This window comes from Sminthopsis crassicaudata, chromosome 5 (assembly GCF_048593235.1).
Source record: "Sminthopsis crassicaudata isolate SCR6 chromosome 5, ASM4859323v1, whole genome shotgun sequence".
Lineage (NCBI taxonomy): Eukaryota > Metazoa > Chordata > Mammalia > Dasyuromorphia > Dasyuridae > Sminthopsis > Sminthopsis crassicaudata.
In genome coordinates, this window is record NC_133621.1 from 62,086,386 (window position 1) to 62,108,530 (window position 22,145).

The 22,145-nt window shown below is 33.1% G+C and overlaps 1 protein-coding gene across 1 annotated transcript in view; it reads left to right on the top strand.

Moving 5' to 3' along the window:
- Positions 1 to 22,145, top strand: part of GPR158 (G protein-coupled receptor 158) — a 386,759-nt gene that overhangs the window by 354,188 nt on the left and 10,426 nt on the right. Inside the window, exons 7-8 of the mRNA XM_074266961.1 lie at positions 3,059 to 3,297; positions 19,203 to 19,341. Coding sequence (XP_074123062.1) covers positions 3,059 to 3,297; positions 19,203 to 19,341 — 378 coding nt within the window. The remainder of the gene's footprint in view (positions 1 to 3,058; positions 3,298 to 19,202; positions 19,342 to 22,145) is intronic.

The following is a 22,145-nucleotide window of genomic DNA, read 5'->3' on the forward strand; positions in this document are numbered from 1 at the left end:
AGAGACAATAGTGCAGATGTAAATATCAAAGCCCTAGTTATTTATGATTATGGACTTTCTTGGGATTTTTGGGAGGAAATAAATATATTTTTGTAGACATAAGATAGGGAAAGAGAAAAATTCAACTTGTTTTGTGCCAAAGAGAATTAGAAAAGTTGCAAGAAAATAAATGTTTGTTCTTTTTAAAATCCAATTATATTCATACAGCTATAGCTCAAATCACAATTTCTTGTCTAAAAAATTAAGCAATGAGTAAAATCATCTGGGTAAGGCAACAGGTATCACCTTTATTATTAAAGTTGTTAGGTAGGCAAGGGGAAGCTCACCTTCGGGATTGGTCAAATAGAATATCTTAAGGAAATTAGAAAAGTGAAAGGTAATTTTGGAAGGCAGAGATCTTGGACAAATTAGTTAACCTTTTCTGGAGTCTAATTTTCTTATCTATCTGCTAAGGACATGAGACAAGATGACATTTAATACCCCTTCAAGGGCTAATTTATGATCTTTTGTGATGATCTAGTTTCTTTTGCTCATATGATTAAGAGGCCCATCAAAACATAGAAATGAGTCTCAGGAAGCAATTGAGAAAATAAAGGGGAAAATGGAACTTGAAAGGAGAATACACAACCTCTTTGCAAATAGGAGTGTGGAATGAGAGAGGGATAGAGAGCTGAGTAGAAAGGTAAGAGAAATGATGGCAGGACTTGGTAGAATATACTAGAGCAGTAACTAAGAGAGGGCCAACAGTACCCTCTGGGGATCAATATGAAGGAAGTAGGGAATTTTTTAAAGCTAAAACAAACATGTAAGAATTCTCCAGGTTTTCTAAAACTCTATGACCAACAACATTCAAATTCATCAAATATTTACTAAACACTAGTTACGTTCAAGTCACTGTAATAATTTCCAGGAATGAGATACGCCAACTGCTCTGCTTGGAAATATTTCTGTTACACCATAACTGAAGGTGTTATGTAGGTCCAGAACACTGTCCTACATCCCTGACATCCTTATGTATTTGCTTTATACACTGCCAGATCTTATACTATTGCATTTGGTGGAGTCAGAAAGGTTCTTTATTCATTTCTCTATGCAATGTTGTAATGCCAGAGCTGGTCCAGACTCTTTCATCTTGCACACTTTCCCCCTCCTTTTCCTGTATATTGTTTCATGTGTTCATTCTTCTCATACCTATATAGACTGTAAGTTCTTTGAGGGCAAAGAATATGTCCAATACTTAGTATTCTGCAATTCCCTCAGAGCCAAGCACTGAGAATATAATAATTACTCATGAAATATTTGTTAATTGGTTGATGCTCTGCCCTGATCAGACTACCTTGGGACTACTATTTTCAATTTGGTCACCACATTTTGGAAGGTCACTGATAAACCTGATAGTGGTCAATGGCAGACGGCCCACATTTCCTGTGAGAGGAGAATTAATTGAAGGAATTAGGGATATTTAGCTTGAAGAAAATAAAACTTGGGGGATATGATGGTTTTCCTGGGGTTGCTCCCATGAAATTCAGACTTCAAGGGTTTTCATGATCTAGTAAGAGTAAAAAGAAAACTACATAGAAAGTAGAGTGTGATAACTGCATCAAAGAGGTACAAATTGTTAAGACACTTTTGAGGACAAAGTCTTCTTTTAGTCATTCAGTATCTTTTAACTTATATTTTAATAGTAGAATTTAATACTAACTTTAATGTAAGATGCTAGTTGTAATTAATTACTTTATTATTCCACAAAATGAATATTCAGTAATCCTAAGAACATAGAAATGACAAAATATTATTTCTTAGGCTTTGATGAGTCAAAATCCATCCTTTCATGATCCACAGCCATCATTTAAATAAACCATTGAATTGAATTCAGAAGAGTTAAGAAAGGCACTATATATTAATTTGCCTTATTAGTGAATAAACATAATCTTGTTAAAAATTTCAAATGTTATAATTGTAAAGTGCCTATAGATTCTCCTTCTCTCTAACCTAATTTCTCTGTGGTTCCATTCCTCATTCTGAACATAATAAGGTATCTGGCTGAGTCTCTAGGGAAAGAGGTTCAAGTTGGGTTGTTGTGACTCATAGGTCTGATGTTTTCAGGAGCAGAGCAGCAAACTATGTTCCTGTCCCACATTAAATGTGGCTAGTGAAGCAATGGAATCTGGGAAATTAAATGCTAATTTTTGAATGAAGAATCCTGACTTATCTTTTGATAACACAATCAAATCCTTCCTTAAATTAAATGAAGAACTTTTCCCAGAAAAAAAAAAAATCAAATTATTTATGTGCTGACTCAGCATAGCTTCTTAATGCTGTAGTCTATTACATAAAGCTAGTGTTTAAATAGACCATTGACTGTTTTCATAATTGTTTTTGGCAATAATGTAAAATCTTCTTGAGCAAGGATCTTGTGAATGAGTTTCTGAAAGCTCTCAATATACTACTACTGCAGTAAAAAATGCAATCAAAAGGCAAGAGTCAGCATATAATTGTGTGCATGAGAAAAATACAAGAAAGTTGTTTAAAATATCCCAATCACAAAAGATGAAATTTGTCTAATTATCAATATTTGTCTGTAGATTTGTCTAAGTTCCTGGTATTTCCCCTGAAGGAATAATCCATACCAAAGGCATCTGTGACATACTTGAAAATTTCCTCATAAGATCCCCTATTTCATCATTAGAAAAGACATTAGAATGAATTATAAATAAGAGATTTGTTGTAACATTTAATCTTACTTGCATTAAAAAATAGCAAACTTCTTCAGAAGAAATGGTCCTTGGTTTTTGAAGTAGCCAAGTATGTAAGAAGAATAGTACTAAATTTGGGGATAGAGAACCCTAGATTTAATTCTAGATTTTCTATTTATTACTTAATTACTTGTATGAATGACAATGGGCAAGCCAATTGTCCTTCCTTAGTCTCAGTTTTCTTTCCTATAACAGACAGATCTCACTCAGCTTTAAATCCCATAGTTCTAATTTCCTCTAGAAGGGCTCTGTGCCACTTTTGCAAGGTTTTCCTGTAACATTTCTATTATTTGCTTTTCCAGGGTTTTGAAGGTTTTCCTTTCACGAACAGCTCAACGTATCCCTTATATGACTGGTGGCCGGGTCATGAGGATGCTAGCAGTAATTCTCCTGATAGTATTTTGGTTTCTCATTGGTTGGACATCAGCTGTATGCCAAAATTTGGACAGGCACATCTCAATCATTGGACAGGGGCGAACATCAGACCACCTCACCTTTAACATGTGCCTCATAGACCGCTGGGATTACATGACAGCAATTGGTATGTGACTATTTTCTATAATTCTTTTAAAATTGTTGTTCTTCTCCCTTTTTTTCTTTTTCAAAAGAGGAAAGATAATTTGTTTGGGAGTCTTAAAAATGTACTTTCATAGGTAAATGCTTATAAACTATTTTACAATGAAACTTTAGGGAGACCTCATTATAAAAAAGGTAAAGATTGAAATGATGAAGAACGATAAAAACTTCTACCTTCAAAGTTATATAGCATGATATAATGTATAGGGAAGTGACTTCACAATTAGAAAGGTTTGAGTTCAAGTTCTGCCGTTGACATGTACTCTCTAATATAATTATCATCATGGTTATAAGTTACAGAATAGTTGCTGCTCTGCATTGGTCAAATGGGAATGAAAATTTCTCAACACTGTAGAGATCTGGGGGCGGCTAGATAGCACAGTGGAAAGAATATCAGCCCCAGATCAAGAGAATCTGAAGTCAAATCCAGTCCCAGAAATTTACTACCTTGTGACCCTGAGGAAATCGCTTAACCCTCATTGCCTCCTTACTCCCACAAAAATAAATAAATAATGTACATGTCTTTCCCCCAAAAAAATCCTAAAAGTATTTCTAAGAGGAGAAAGGAATGGTAGAATCCAATTTAAAAGGAGAACTTGAAGAATGAAAGCACTTTTGTAGTGATCATTAAAATTTTAGTTTACAGCAAAGGAGGCTTTTTCTTTCTGTATTGTCTCTTAAGTTAGAAAATCTATCTTTTGACTGAATCAGTTCCAAATGATCTTGTGATGAAGAGAGCCATCTACACCCAGAGAGAGGACTGTGAGAACTGAGTGTGGACCATAACATAGCATTCTCACTCTTTTTGTTGTTGTTTGTTTGAATTTTGTTTTCTTTTTCATTTTTTTCCCTTTTTGATCTGATTTTTCTTGTGCAGCAAATATGTATATATATTGGGTTACTTAACATCTAGGGGAGGGTGTGGAGGGAAGAGGGGAATTTAGGACATAAGGTTTTGTGAGGGTCAATGTTGAAAAATTATCCATGCATATGCTTTGAAAATAAAAAGCTTTAATTAAAAAAAAGATCTATATGTACAGTGCAACAGAGGAACTTGTTCAGCCAAGTGGATAACCTGTAACATACTCTCTGCTTTATCTGTTAAGTAGAAGGAGAAGTGGACCATACTAATATTTTCTAATAATTAACGTTCACTGTTGGGAGCTCCCAAGCCAAAGATCTTATCATCCAACTTAGTATTAATGAAGAGAAATTTCTTGTTAAATTTCTGCTTGACCAATATTAAATTTAAAAGAACCCTTATTAGAGATTCTCTGAGGATCTGATACCAAGCAACAAGGTCATATATTTGCCATAAACAGCTGTGGATAGCTAGAGGGGAAAAAAACCAAAACTGATCTTGAAAAAGAATCATTTATATTTTATATGATAACTACCTTAAGGTGGAAATGTAAATACAGAATGTTCAGGAAGCAGCAGATTTATGAAAATGCAGAAAATAAATCTTTGGGGACCTAAAAGCACCATAAATTAGACATTACTGATACTAGCTATTGGACTTAATTAATGTTAAGTACCAGAAGCATCACAAGGATTGAAAGAAAATTATTAATTTTATTTCTCTCTCTCTCTCTGTTGGAAAGTAGTATAAAGAATGTTTCCCTTTAGGGAGGGCATTTTTGTGTAAAGCATAAAATTCCCACATGTTCCCTCCAGCGTTTATTAATAAATGTGTATTGTATGAAGAATACTTTCCTACATGCTAATCAATGTCTTAATTTGAAATTCTACTGTAAAAAACTTTTTTTTTTTCTTTTTTAGCAATGACTTACTGATCATGACTGATCAGTCCCAGGCAGACTCTTGACCCTATATTATCTTCCCTTTTCTTTCTGTTGTCGCAGAATTCTAAAAGTCAGGGATATTGGAGTTGAAATTGTAGAGACATAACCTATTTATATTAGAGAGTAAGATTATTTAAAATATCATGAAAATATATTCTGGATCCTTTTGGAGAACAACTTCCATTATGAAACATGTTACCAAAAATTAAATTCAATTAAGTAGCCCCTGAGCAAGTAACTGGAAAGTAAAAAACAAAGGACTTAATCCTATATTTCTTCTAGAAAAACGGATCTTGATAAAAAATATATATATACACAATATCACCTTGAAAGGTAAGATTATTAACACTTGGGCATCTAGAAAGAGCTGTAATACCAGATAGTCCCTGATCTGAGGCCTGAAACAAGTAGGTTAGGATTATGGTTATTTTTTAAGAGATCCAAAGCTCCCCTCACATTACAGGAAAAGAGATGCAGGTAAAACCAAAGTAAATAAAATTCCAAATTATAGAAATGCTAAAGAACCAACTTTTTAGAAAGCAGAAAGCAAGATACATCTATATTTATATAATATTTATATTATATTTATATAATATGTAATCTGACTTATGGGAAAAAATTCAGTTGAGACAACAATTTTTAAATCTTTTTGTATTTTTCAAAGATATAAGTATATAATATTCTATCACTCAATTAAATTAGGAAGATTGATTATTCAATCAATAAGTACTGGTTAGTTAAACATCAGGATTTATTGAAAATCTACTGTGTATCTAACAGTGTGCTAGGTGCTGTAAGTTGTTTGTGTGTGTGTACATATTCACTCTCTACAAAGCACTTATAATCTAATTATGAAGAGAAAAGTAACTCACATAAAACAGAGAATAAGTAAGGGCAAATTAACATGGTATTGATTCTCAGTGTAATATTAGCACAAAATTCAGTATCATCAATATGTGCTGCAATAAACAGAGAAGGTTTCATGGGAAGGTTTTTGGGGGCTTCTAGTTAAAATTTTGAAGTGAAATGATCTAGGAGATTCCAATTCTTGCAACAAACATGTAATAAATGTTTAAAAGGGCATTAGATGGGACAATGATCAAGAACACTAAAGAGAAACATCAGGAAACAGTTCCATCTAGTCCAAGATGGAGCAAAATGGCAGCAAGGTGGCCCAAAGGAAAGAGAACTGGACTCCAAAGTTAGATAGTTAAAATTCTAACTCTAGGGAGCCTTTGAGGAAGCCCCAAATCAGTCTGAATTCTAATGCCCAACTGACCTGGGGATGATACATGGGTAAGGAGATAGAGATAGATTGGGGCTGGGCCACAGGAAGAGATATTCATCTGATGCTAAATGGAGAGAACCAAGAGAATGTTGTACACAGTGGCAACAGAATTATGTGATGATCAACTCTGATGAACTTGGCTCATTTCAACAATGAGGTGATTCAGATCAATTCCAATGGACTTGTGTTGGAGAATGCCATCTGCATCTAGAAGGAGGGTTGTGGGGTCTGAATGTGAATCACCACATAGTATTTGCACCTTTTAAAAAAAGAAGAGATGTTCATAAATCTGCAAAAAGGGCAAAGCTTGGTTCTTCATCCAGAAATATAATATCTTCATTATAGAGATGATAGGAGTTCCAATCCAGGAGTTGAGAATGAGAATTTAGGTAAAGAGAAGAAAACTGCAAGTTAAATGAAAATCATTATGAATTAAGAGAAGCCCAAGAGATGATCCCAGAAGATGACATTAATTCTATAACAAATACAAGTAAAACCTTGGTTTTGGTTTGGCCACAAAGATGCTAGAAATGACTTAAACATAAAGGTAAAGATAAAAAAATTTAACTTAGAGCTCTCAAGGGGAAAAATGGAATGATTATATATAATTTAGAAGATAGGGAGAAAAAGTTTGCTTGAATAGTAGACTCACTATACCCCTAAACTATGCTGAAACCACTTTGAAGAATAATAATTTTGGAACATGATATTCTAAAAAGCAAAGGCTTGCACTTAAGAGTAACATCCTAAAAACCGAATGTAAGTCAACAGAGAAAATAGTAGAGCCATGACAGAAAAGAAAATTTTCAAGCATTACTAATTAAAAAAAAAACCAGAATTTGGTAGAATCTTTGAAATATAAGCACAAAATAAGAGAAATTATACTAAACCTCAGCCTTCTAAAATTTGTAAAATTTGGATTAGCAGAAGAAAGGGAGCATTGCAAATGATGGAAATATTATAAACAAAAGGGAGGAGATATAAACAAAATAACCACCCAGATAAAGAGGAAAATTACTGGCTAAAGCTAAGCTTATTGCTAGAGAAATAATAAAAAAATAAGTTGTTTAGAAAGGACAGTGTTATATCATGGAAGTCCATGGAAGGCAGGCAAAGAAGGAACTCAATTCAATAGATGGAAGAGAATATTATAAGTTTTTGTGTACAAAAATGTTATGTGCTGAAAGCACTGTTTTATAAATATTAATATAATAATATTGTAGTGAAGCAAATAAATAATGAAAATAATAAAAATAATTTTAATCTACTTCATTTTAATATTGTTGGTTAAGAAAGGAAAATGAAAACAAGAATTAGGGAGTTTGAAAAAGAAAAAGGTATTAAATGTGAGATTAAAGAAAAAAGCAGGAGACAAAATACTGAACACAGAAGATGAAATTCAGAGGAATGTACAGCTAACTATCCATGGACTCTGAGGTAAATCCAGATTCATAGGGAGAGGGGGAGAGAGACAGAGAGACAGAGACACAGAGAAAGAGAACACATAGAGATAGTGCAAATCATCAAAACCAGTTTTTTATAAATCAATATTCCCATATTATGGCCATTTAGGATATTACTGATAAATTAAAGTCTTTTTGTGTGTTTTTAAGACTAGATTAACTAGGGGATTATCTCCTCTTCTGCACTTATTGTTTGATATCAAATCATGAAACATATAGTTTGATATGGCAAGAACAAGCTTTCATGAAGATTCACTGAAGATTTCCCTTTACTTAGCTCATTGCAAGTATCATCATTAAATCTCATACCAAACTTAAGTAAAATTCAAATTGATCAAACCAAGCCTCAGCACTATTACTTTTTTCCCATTGGTTAATAATAGATAGTAATAATATAATATAATATTAAATAAATAATAAATGTTAAGCAAGAATCTGGTTGACTCTATTTCGTTCTGTTCATGCTGCTACCCCTCACACTGGCATCTTGTGCTGATAACCTAATAAATCAAAGCCAAGAACCTGGGCAAAAACAGAAAACTAGAATGGTGGGTCATGAGGAGGAAAGAATGGAAAAGATTTGACAGCAAGAAGAAGACTGTCTTCATTGATCTGCATCCCTCTGCAATCCAATTCTTCAGAGAAAGCTGGTGATGTTTTGCACCAACAAAAAGGGAAATAAGAGAAGACTTACTTTATATTTTTTTAATGAAACAATAAAGAACCAAAGAAAAACATAATTAGAAGCCTTTAATGAAGTGAATGGTCTCTTCCTGTTCCTCTGCTGGTTCTGTTCTGTTTCTCAGAAAACTTTCAAACTATTTGTTACTGAGCCAATCAAGAAACCAACATAACAAAGCAAAATTGGCACATAAGTAACGTTGGTCTTTGGTCTCATTCCATTTCTCTCCCCCAGTCTCCTCCATGTCAGCATCTCACCCATCCAAAATACCTGTACCAAATACCTTATCCTAGTTCATTCAAATTCCAATTCATTCATTCCAATACCAATAACCTTATCCTATTTCAACAGGGTATTATTTTTATCTAGCTGTTAAACTAATCCTTGCCAATGGGTTTAGTAATGGGAACTTATTTGCATTTGCTTCTTGGAGAGTGTTAGGCAAATGGTAGAGAGCTATTTAGGGTTATAATCTGCCCAGCAGTCCTTCCATCATACCTGATAAGTATCTTCTTACTCTAACTCTTCTGAAGGCCAGCTAGTAATATAGTAATATACGTTTTCACATAGCAGTAAATTTTCCTTTTTTGCCCATTTTCAGCAAGATAGCATCCAAATGATGCTACATTTAACTTCCTTGAATTTAACATTTTCTAGTACATAACATATGCCCCCTTTCAGCTCCTTGTATACATATTTCCGTAAGTAGCATGTTTACCACAACATTTTCTTGTGCAATCTGTACTACAAGAATACTGCCAAATGTCTTTAGTCAGGTAGTGAGCTAGGGCTAATAGCTTGGGAAGCTACCAATATTCTTTGGTATGATGTGTTGCTCCTCATTTCCTGGGGAGAACATTCTCTATATTTTTATTCTTCTCTCCATCCTACTTCATCTTCCTTTGCTCTCTGACATTCAATATTTATCCTAAAATGTGGTGTCTTTCAGTGAACATATTACTTCAAATTTAGCCTGACAGGGATAGATCATTAAGATTCTCTACAAAGGGCATTGCATATTTCTCTTTCAATCCAAGATTTAAAGTACATTGAAATGACCATTTGTTCCTATAATTCTGAGTACACTGGAAACTCTTAAGTGTTCAACTTTAAAATAATATTATTGGGACAATTTATTTTCTTGGTATACAGTAAATTGTGCTATCTTGAAAATAAACTGAGTAAAATAGGTAATTCTAGTTTTTCAAATACTCGGGAGACAGCAAAAAAAATGTATAGCAACAAGCAAATAGCAATTATCACAGCAATATTTAATTATATTACCTTTTTATTTTTCAAAATTTCATAGAGGTAGTTTTTAACTTTCACTTTTGCAAAACTTCATATCTTAAATGTTTCTTTCTCCTTCTCCCTCGCCTCCTTCCCTAGATAGCAAGCAATCCAATATAGTTTAAATATATGCAATTCTGCTAAATATATTTCCACATTTGTTGTGATGCATGAGAAAAATCAGATCAAAACGGGGAAAATGAGAAAAAAGCAAACAAATAACAACAATGAAAAAGTGAAAATATTATGCTTTTGTCCATATTCATTCCCATAGTTCTCTCAGGGTGTGGATGGCTCTTTCAATCCAAAGTCCATTGGAATTGCCTCAAATCCCTCATTGTTGAAAAGAGCCAAGTCCATCACTATTGATCATTATATAATCTTGTTGTTGCCATGTCAAATGTTCTCTTGCTTCTGCTCACTTCACTCAGCATCAGTTCGTGTAAGTCTTTCCATGCTTTTCTGAAATCAGCCTGTTCATCATTTCTTATATAACAATAATATTCTATTACATTCATATACCATAGCTTAATCATTCTCCAACTGATGGGCATCCACTCAATTTCCAGCCAGTACAAAAAGGGCTTCTACAAGCATTTTTGGACATGTTCATCATTTCTCTCTTTTATGATCTATTCAGGATACAGAGCCAGTGGAGTCTGGTTCAAGGGGTATGCACAATTTTATAGTCCTTCGGCACAGTAAGATGTTGTAATAATGAATTTATAATTTAGAACTCTGTCTACTCTTTAATACCTTGAAACTATCTCCTATGGGTTCTCCTTAACTGCTCTTAATTATTTTCAAGTTAAATGAAAAAATTATTTCATTGCTAGGATGACAGTTAGCAAATGACCTCAAGATTAAGAAGACTTTGTCATGAGTTCTAGATCTATCACATGCCACATGTGTGATGTGGAGCAAATCAATTTGCTTTTATTGGATTTATTTCTTCATCTGTCAAAAGAGAAGTTGCCAAAGTGACCTCTAAGGCCCTGTCTCACTCCTAATTCTCTTATCCTACAATAAGAAGGACTTTTCTATTAGTTTTGATGTGCTGCCATTCTGTAGAATACATTGTTCTTTTTTCATGGATATTTTATTTTGTTTTTGTTTTTTTATAAAAGCTTTTTACTTTTCAGAATGCATGAAAAGATAATTTTTAACATTCACTTGTACAAAACCTTGTATTCCATTTTTCCCCTTGCTCCTCTCTGCCCCCTAGAAGCAAGTAATCAAATATTGATTAAATATGTGCAATTTTAAAGACATATTTCCACATTTATCATGCTAGAAAACATTGTTCTTGAGGAGTTAGCAATGAATATTTCAGTGCTTCATGATATTGAACTTCAGCAATTCATTTCTTTCTACACCTGCAATTACAAAATTCACTTCATTCCTTGAACCATCCAAAATTTTCAAAGACAGGAATATATTTTGATGAGTAAACATCATTTGACCATCTGCTAGCATCATAAACAACAAACTGTTAGTAAGTTTTTCTGCTTATAACCAATTTTGTTTAAAAAAATTCTTCCTGGAAAAGATTAATGGACAAAGCATCATTAATGAATTTTTAGTCTCTGTATAGTTTGAATTTGCTTTTAAGTTTTATTCCCAGAATAATTACTAGGTACAGCTGTGGGTACAATTAGCTAGAGAACTCTACTAGACCCTCAACCTGTTTTTCTATTTTTCCCTTAAAATAAAAGGTCCAACAATGTCAAATCAATTAAGGCAATCAATGTCTATTAAGCACCTTCTATATGCTAAACAATTCAGATGCAGTCAGATGTTTCAAAGACTGGATACATACTTTCTCTTTAAATTCCCATCACCTTCAGAAGCACCTTGGAAAACTTTTCCCATAGGACATTATATTCATAGTATTCTAATTGCATGAGTGTCTTAGACCATTTTAGCATTTTCTGCTTAAAAGTCCTATTTTTAAATGAAGAGATTTTTCATTGATGTCATTTTTAGAATTTCATTGAAGTTTCATGATACACTTTGTGATGATTACAGATCACAACAGAATCTGAAGTCACTCTTAAATTATCATGAATAGTGCTGATAATGGTAACTCACGTTTTTGTATAGCACTCATATTTTAACCACAAGCTTTCCTTAAATTCTCTGTTAAGTAGTTCAGACATATTATTACCCAATTTTTACATATGAAGAAGTAGAATCTCGAGGAGTAATGTTAAGTTATTCATCAGTAAGACTACTTTGAAAGTCATTTTAGTGAATGGAGCTCATAAAATTGATAGAGAAGCCATTTTTATCCATTTTGCTTAGAATGAAGAAACCTTGAAATGTCATTGTTGTATATTTAAAAGAATACTGCATTTGGAGTTAGGAGACTTGTTCTAAAACTCAAATGCTGATATTTACAGCCTGTATGACATTTTCAAATCACAATCTTTGAGGGCTTATTTAATATTTAGATTCAGGCTAACCAACTGGATCTGTCTGTAGTTCTGAGTTTTATTATGTATCTGGTAGGAGCTCATCTTGGTTTTAATTAGAATTGATTTTGATTCTGACAGATATTCTCCATAATAATAGTCATCAATCAGATGGTGATTCTCTTTGGTATTTTTTTTCCAACTGTCCAACTCCTTCCAGAAGGGGACTTTCCTCAAATGACTTGTAGACTTTGGTCCTCAGATCTTATCTTACCTGCTACTTTAAACCTTTTTATTATGTGGCCCAGCTCTTTGCCACTTGAACCTAACAAAATCTCCTTGAAAGTTTTTTTGCATCAGTCCTATCAATTTTTCTCAGGCTAGACATGTACTTGTCTAACCACATTTATCAGACAACCTTGAATTTGTATATAAAGTACTACTGTGCCTTATAAGTTTCCTGACCATATTTTTTATGTGAATAGTTAATTAACTCAGCAAAAAATTAAGTGTTATACTGTACAGTTTGTTGTCATAGGGGTGGGTAGAAACAGAAAAATGATCAAAGAGTTTATAGTTTTACAGAGGAGATAAGACACAAAGATAGATTTAATATAATGAGATTTACAACAAAGCTTACTAAACTGGATCACAACCTTACATGGGGTCACATAACTGAATGTTGAATTCATGAAAAATTTGGCAGCAGCAAAAGGTATCAAATATTCTGCCAAGATTTAATCTTTTTTGTAAAAATAAACAAGCACATCCATTTCATTAGTATGCAAATTTGCTTTCATATTTAATCAATGGTAAAATTATATGTACACCAAAGAATTGTTTTAAAATAAATTATGGTTTGCTGATATCAATAAATGTTTGAGTTGTATACCAATCTTATATACTTAGATAACCAGGGTAATGTAAAAATTTCCTGGGCAAGAAGGGTCATGAATGAAAAAAATTTAAGAAACTCTGATTTAGAATATCATAAGCACATAAAATGAATGAAATATGATTTTAAAAAGAATCTGAGACTTTTTTGGCTTAAGTTAATATCATATCTCCTGAGAAAAATTTTTCCAATTTCTATTTTAAAATGTAACTAAATATAAGGATAATCATGGTTTGAAATAACTGCTACCTCTTAAGCTGCCTTTGTATGTTTTAATATTTAAATGTGTTTTTAAAATAAAGCAAACATTATGGCCACTGAGATAGCTTAGCAGTAGTATTCTAATCCCCCAGTTAATCCTACTCATATAGCCAATATCTTTGCAAAGTCTCTTTGGCAGTGAGATCTTCATCATCAAATGATATTTCTCAATCTTGGGATCACAAATTACACTTTGGACTAAGGTCACTATTACTATTGACTTATATTTATAGAATTAGAAAGATAAACAAAGAGCTGAGATAAGATTAAGAGATGATTAAATGAAGCAGTAAAATCTTAAATTCCTTCCATTTAGGAATATCAGCACATTTTCATGTTTTAAATAAATTCAAATATAAATTACCCTCAGATTCAAAAGTGCTAATTAGCTTCCTTGGACAGCTCCCTTTTCATACCAAGAATTCAACAGCATCTATATAATCTTTGCTTTTTCTTCTCATATTGACACTCTCGTCTCTCCTTCCACAAACACCACATTTTTGAAACACAAAAAGCAGTATGCTCAGTTATTTAATTAGGTAGTATGCCAATGTTTAAAAGTGGCTGAAAAATAAGATAACAGTCTTGGTTATGCAAAGAAAATTTAAAATAGCATCAGTTCCTGAAGATTTAAATATAATTACCCTAGAAGATCAGGCTGTGTTATGACAGATGAAACTTAATGTAAGTAAGCACTATGTAATCAGCATTGGGAGGGAATAGATTAGTTTTGGTCCACAAAGATCTTAGACTTTTCTTCATGAAATTTTTATTTGTGGATTTTCATCCACATAATTTCATACAATTAGCTATCTTTTTTTCAAGTTCATTCAATTCAAAAATATTTAATTTGTGACTTGATTGGTTGGTTGTTGTCCTTTGTTCTTGAAGAAGAAAGCCCAAAATGATCTTGCTATGTTGGAGTCAAGTCACAGTGTGTCCAATTGTCACTGATCAGACCGATATGAACATTTGGGGGGGGGGGAATTCTCTAATTTTTCACATTTTATATTTTTTCTTCATAGAAAGGTTGTTTAAGTAAAGATCACACTAGACAATTTCCAAGATTATTGCTAATTCTGAGAATCCTAGTGATTGGATAGATAGATAGATAGATAGATAGATAGATAGATAGATAGATAGATAGAGGGGTGTGTGTGTGTGTGTGTGTGTGTGTGTGTGTGTGTGTGTGTGTGTGAGTACATATGCTAGGAATATTTATCTTCCTGAGTTCACATCTGGCCTCAGATACTTACTAGCTGTGTGGCTCTGGGCAAGTGACTGAACTCTGCTTATCTCAGTTATTCATCCATAAAATGAGCTGAGAAAAAAAAATGGCAAACCACTTCAGTATCTTTGCCAAGAAGACCTTAAATGAGGTCACAACTGAAAAAAAAATTGACTGAACAATGGGTGTAGTGCAAAAGTAGAAGCAGAGAGAAAGAGAGAGACAGACAGACAGACAGACAGACACACACACACACACACACACACACACACACACACACACACACACATAGAGACAGACAGTAAAAGATATAGAGACAGAGACAGAGAGACCCACACAGAGAGACTGAAAGAGAAAAAGATAGAGACAGAAACTCAGAGGCAGAGAAGAAGATAAAGGAGGAGAAAATGGAGAAGGAAAAAAGGAGAAGAAAAAGAAGAATGAAGAGGAGGAGGACAGAAACAGGGATACAGACACACAGAAACAGAAGAGACACAAAGAGAGAGACACAGCAACAAAGAAAGAATCACAGGGACAAACATGCATAGAGACAGAGACATAGAGACAAAAAACATACACAGACAGAGACAGAGAAATAGAGTCAGAGAGAGAGACAAGAAGGTAGCAAGTGAAAGTGAAAACCAGAGCCAGAAAGAAGAGAAACTAAATTCTGTCCCAATTTTAAAAGAATTAAAAAAGAATTGTTAGAAATATTAAGATCATGTTTTAAGGCTTTTAAAGATGATTACTAAATATAACTTTTGCAATATAACAAGTAACTACAGCAACTTCCATATTTAAAAATTAACAGAATTAAAATAGGTAATAAAAAATTTAACCTCTGTTTTACAAATGAATAAATTAAAGATGAAAAAAGCCAGATGATTTGCCCAGGTTTATAAAGATAGTAAATACCCGCTGATGGATCCATACTTATGCCTTTCTATCTCTGAGTCTAGCTCTTTAGCCATAAGGCAAATACTGCTTCTAGGTATACAATAGCAGGAAAGGTTAATAACTTCTCATATGAAATATAGGACCTTTTAAAAATAATGTCTCAGCTACTCAACTATAACTTCCCAAAGGGGAAAGTATATGGGGCAAAAATAGATTATGGCTTCATAGATATAGAATTAGAAGGGAATTTTGGCATCCATTTTTCATCAACCTCCTTATTTTACATATGAGAAAAACAAACTAAGACTCTGATATGTCAAGTAATGTACTTAAGGCCACAACTAGAATGTGTCTGAGACAGAATTTATACTAAAATCTTCATCTCTTTGGGGGCAGCCATACTGTTCATATCACCAAAACAAAGCTAAAGTTTCCTGCACAAGAGTTCATTTTGTCATGTCACCTGAGAATGGATGAATGAATGAATGAGTGAATCAAGCATTAATTAAATACTTACACTGTGTAAAAACACTATACTGAGTGCTCAGAAAACAGAAGGTTTAGAGGTCCAGCTCTCAAGGAGCTCACATTCTAAGAGAAGAATGAATGAATATACCTGGAAGTTTTCAACTTCAAGTTGGACTGATTCCATGGACCTTGTATTAAATTTGCAAAATAAGTGATAGTTTTTTGTCTCATTTTTATGTCATTTCCACTGATAAAAATTGTATCAGTTTCTGATCTTAACAGTACAGAGAACTGTGGTGGGAAGAATTTTTTTTTCCTGTGTCTTCAATTCTGGCTGCATTTTACAGGGTGCGCTTCACAGCATGATAGTTAAGGCTAGAAAATTGGAAAGACTCCGGTTTAGAGTTTTTAGTGTTTTTCTTAGGGTCTGAAGGGACATAGTGGTCAAGATAGTGATGGTGATGTTCTGACGTCAGAGAAAGAAAGGAAGGAGATAAATGTCCAAGTTTTCACTTTTTAAAAATTACCATGTAATAAATACACCACAGCACACCATAGTTGGACAAGCATAAGCTACAACAGGAGAATTCAACTTGTCTTCCAATTCTGATATATGATGATATATGATGTTCTTCATTCTCCTTTTTAAAATGGTTATGTATGAACTTGGGGTTCATAGGGCAGGTCAAAGGCCAATGTTAATTGGATGGCACAGTTTGTCTCATGATGAATTGAAGTTTCAGTTCATGGCATTGAAAAAACTAAACAAAATTAAGTAGTGAATATTTTTTTAAAATAATATATAATTCTTTGTAGTTTAAAATCACCCTCACAAAGGTATTCCCATACCCTTTTTTGCATCTTTAAAAATAAACTCATTTCTTTTTTTTAATATACCCAAACCATCCATCAGGATCATTTAACACCAAAAATGTTAAGGTTTAAAAAAAAAAAAAAAGAAGCACAACACATATTTCAACTCCCACATAATAATATAGCAAAATTCAGTAACATCTGCATATTTTCTTTACAAATTGCAGTGTTAGTCTGAAGTTAATTATACAAAACTGATTTTTTTTTACTCAAGTACAACTTTTACATATTACATTTAGTCTATCTAATTGCTACCTTGAATAATAAATTGTTTCTCAGCTAGAATGTATTGTTTGGCATTGCTAATGAAATGATTTTAATGTTGAGCTTAACTATTATGAGAAGTCTTTTTAGGTTGTATAGTTTAAAAGTAGCTCTTCATTGTCAAATAATAACTAACCCACTGAATATTTCCCTTAGTTTATCTTCAGTTTAAGGAGTTTATAGAGAAGTACAGCAATAACTGAGAAATATTTTCTATACTAACATGGGATTTTGGTGTTTACCAACTTCTTGGGACTTGGAACAATGCCTGGCATATTTTTTTGGACTATGATCTATGATTTCATTGGCATAGGGAACTTTTTCATGAGAAATTCCTTCTACCAATGCAGACTGGGATTTGCTCTGAAAATAATCTTAGGGAGTTGTGTGAATCATTTAGAGATTAGATGATTTGCCCGAGTATGTGGATTTTAATTTAGTTCTTTCTAACTCTGAGGCCTATTAATTATCTAGTATTCTATGATCATGATCATAATAATCCACAGTACACACTAAATAAATATTTAGGGATAATGGAGATAGGATCTTTGGATTAGGCATTAACCTTATAAGGAAATGTGGACAAGTGACTTATCTAATAATTAGGAAAGGAGAATTGCTGACATATGGAAGCAATGGGTCTGAATATTTGATCAGGGTTCAGGAAAATAGTTAATATTCAGGAAATATTCAGATATTGTAAGTCAAGACAGAATCCTGCATTTGGCCAAGTTATCCAAGATGTCTACAGATTTTTGAATCTGAGAAAACCTCTACATCAGTCATACAGACTCATATATGCTTCTTGCTAGGATACTCAGGCTATGCTAGATAAGGGTCTGTAGGTGGGAGCAGTTGAACTAAGTTAAAGGTTAACCTATTTGAAGTGAAAACTCTAGGAAAAAGCCTAGAGAAATACAATCAATAAAATATTTCAAAGCTTGTTAGGTTTGTATGCAGGATAGTTTAGAGGGGTAGAGAGTCAGACAGAATAACCGGGAGACTAGAGTGAGAGGATAAAGACTAGGATTTGATTGGAAGTGGTAGCAATAGAAAGAATACACAAATATGTACATTTCAAAATAAAAACTATTGGATTTAGGCATTAAGAAAAGAAAAGAGTCAGAAATAACTAAGTTTCAAGTCTGGATGTTTGGAAAAATTGGAATAAAATCGAAAGCAGTGGGAAAGTAGGGACTGGTAGCAGATGCAGCATAATAATTCCCCTTACACAATGGAGTACAGCTTCAGGTGAAGGATAATCTTGATACAAACAAAATCTCAATGAAATTTTCCTTTTCTTCAGTTTCTGGTCAGAGTTAAGGTTCCATATTATCATCCAACCCCCTTTTTAAGTGAATTTTCAGAAAATGGAAGAACTTTTCCTGACTGCTATGTGTGATAGCAAAGAACTCCAGGGTTCTGACAGGTGATAAAGCTTGGCTCATGGATATGGGGATCAGCATTTCAAAAACCTAATCATGAAAATATGATGATTTTTTTCTCCAGATAAGAGAATTCTGCTGTGTTCAGTGGGAATTTCAAACCATAATATTTCTTTGTTATTGTTTAGAAAACTTCAATAGTTTGTCATCAGTAAGCTTTAAAAATAAATTTTCAACCTAGCAAGCTGGCTGATTTAGTTATTTTAACATTTAACCTGACCAATCAGAATCACCCAAGCAATCTTTTGTATTGTAGACTCCGGCAGTCTTAAACAATCTTGGTTAAGAAAATTTCCAGGCTTCTCAGCCCATCCACCATCAAATTTCCAACTTCTATCATCTTTCTATGTGTTAAGAAGTGTTGTCTATCTAGGGGTTCATTATCTTGAGTAAATAAAGAAAACAAACCTTAGCTATATTGAGTGATGGTGAAATAAGTCTATTTGATTATAGCTAGGTGGGTGATCTATGACTTTCTAAGGAATGGTATATATCTTATATACACACTTTAAAATGCATGCTAAGTAACTTCAACTTTACTTTGTGGTTCATTTTACAAAACTAATGGCAAATCATTTTTTTTTGTTCTTTTTACAGCTGAATTTTTATTCCTCTTGTGGGGTGTTTATCTTTGCTATGCAGTGCGGACAGTCCCATCAGCATTTCATGAGCCACGTTATATGGCTGTTGCAGTTCACAATGAGCTCATTATCTCTGCTATATTCCATACAATTAGGCAAGTGATCTTTAAATTGAGTACTTAACTGTTTTATTATTTTTTTCTGCTGTATCTTGCTCTAATTTAAATGTCAAAAAATGGATAATTTTCTTGATGGAAAGTTTTAAGAAGGCTATGTATTATTTTTAAAGTTAAGGATTGCTTCAATTTTTCTTTCCCTAGAAATGGGAAATGCACAGAATATAGTTATACTCTTTATTCCAACTAATCAGCTTTTCTTGATTTTTTCCATTGTCTTCTTCTTTGAAACCTGTCTTGATTCTCTTTCTATGTTGAATATATATGTAAATCAATATATTTAGTGAACATTTTGTGGTTGATGTAGATAAACTATTGGTATCTATTTTCATGCATGTTCTAGATACCAGTATCTAGCTCCCAAATTTTATTTGACAAGTATTTACATACACCCATATTGGTTGGTGTACATTTGATTGGTACAGGAAAGAACATCTCATTCAGTGCTTGAATGAACTAATATTGCAGAGTTGGGCCTTATGAGCTGAATATTATGCACAATTTCATTCGACAACACATGTATTTATTTTATAAGAGAATGTAGCTTAATTCCTCTTCCTTTGGTGTTATATGCTATATCCAGAGGTGGAAATAAAATTGAGGCAGGTGGGAGCTATTCATTGTGAAATGAATAAAGGGAGATGTGTCAGTCATTTTGTTAGGATTTGCCCCTTGTATATGATTTTGTAGTAGTTCAACATTTGGAAAATGAATGCAATCTTCAATGTGAGTTTCAAAATGAATCTTACTTGTAAAGCTGCCTAAAAGCTCCCCATTCTTTACTTTGAGGTCCAAAAATTGTGGTGAAAAAATTATTTCTCATTGAAATATCTTAAAATAGAGAAATAGCTGGAAAAGGAAGATACATTTAAAATGCAGATTTTTAGGCTTAGTATTATATTTTTGGATACTGAAGTGACTTTAAAAGCTATCTAATACAACTTTCTCATTTTACAAATACGGACTGAGGATTAGAGATATTAGATAGTCAGTAAGTGTCAAAAGCCAGACCTGAACCCAAATATATTATTAATGTGCAGAAGGTCAAGAATCCCATGCCCTAGATAATCTCTGAGGTTACTTTTAGCTTTAAAACTCTGTGAACCATGTTTTGTTCCAGTGCTGACAGCTGTGACTTCTTAACTAGCCTCTAAGGTTTTTACTTTACTTTGGTTTTACCAAAAAATACTCAATTCATTAAAAAACCAAATTTTTGATAAAATATTATTATAAGAGATATGTAGTTTTTTTTCTTTTGCTAACCACTGCTTTTCACACAACAAATCTTTATCCTACATATATCATATTCAAGGTGGGCCTGGAATCAGAACAATCTGAATTCAAATTCAACCTCAAACACTTACTAGATGGATGATCCTGAGCAAGTCACTCTTCATCTGTTTGCATCCTCTGTAAAATGGGTATAATGAGTGCACCTATCTCATAGGGTTATTGCAAGTAACAAAGGAGATAATAATTGTGAAAGTCCTTAGCCACTATGCCTGGAACATAATAAAACACTGGAGATGCAAAGATTAGAATGGTCCTTGCTTTTGCAGAGCAAGGGTAGATCTCTTTTCTTCGCCACTCTTTGTTCACCTACAGTCCTTTATTTCTACAATTGATCAATATTTTTAAAATGTAGTTTGCAGTCTCCTAGATCCAAAAGGCCCTTGTCCTCCAATAAACTCTGTGGATGAAAAATCTTACCGGTCCCTGTCAAGGAGAGCTAAGCCATCACTGGTTGAAACATGTCATCCCAGTAGTCAGCAACTCAGATGCTAAATAGCCAAGGGGAAGCTCGGGTATTTGCTTTGACATACCTACATCAAATGAAGGAAAAGGCTCTGCGTTTATGACTCTCAATTTAACTAAATTAATGTTAAAGACTTAATTGGCTCAGATCTCTGGCTAGATGCCTCAGAGATCACTCATTCCAATCAGTTGCTCTCATATTGGAAACACACTTTCACATATACTATTCATTTTGTAAGTAGTGCCTGGCACATAGAAGGTCTTTTATCTATGCTCATTGCTTGATTTTTCCCCATAGGGTCATAGCATTGGATCTGAAAGAAAGATTAAAAATTACTGCATTCTTTCCTCATTAAAATAGGATCAAAAAAGTTAAATGACTTGCCTACTGTCTAAACAATGAAAAGGATTTCATACAAATATAAATTAAATGCATTGATTGGATTTTTATTATGGATTATAAATATAGTACTATATATATTAAGTACATATAAATATGTACTTAAGTTATAGTCATAATTTAAGAAAATGTATGTATACATATACGAATTTACAAGCCATTTTATCATGGGGATTGCTATACTATAAATAGACCATGTCCATATTTTCTCTGAAGTCCCAGAGTAGGAAGCAGATAGCAAAAAACAACTTAAATCTGTTCCTTCCATCTGAATCATCTTTTCTAAAGATTAAGTGTGACTGAATGGTGTTTCTAATATAATGGACACAATTTTATTTTTTATCACTCTAACCAACACTTGTATTCCTTTGGAGTCTATTTTAAAACTCATTAATACAGTTAGCTATTCTGACCTCAAATTTTATTTGAATTTCTATTGAAAATTTGTGATAACATAGGAAGAAGGACAAACCTGGATCAAATTTCTTACTTCAGAAAAAATGGAGAAAATCATAACATATTGTGTACTGCTTTTTCTATTCTTTCTGTTCTCCTCTGATGCACTGATTTTACTTAACTTTGGGAAGGCTGGGGATTTATTTTTCTTCCCAACTTCTTTACCTTTTGA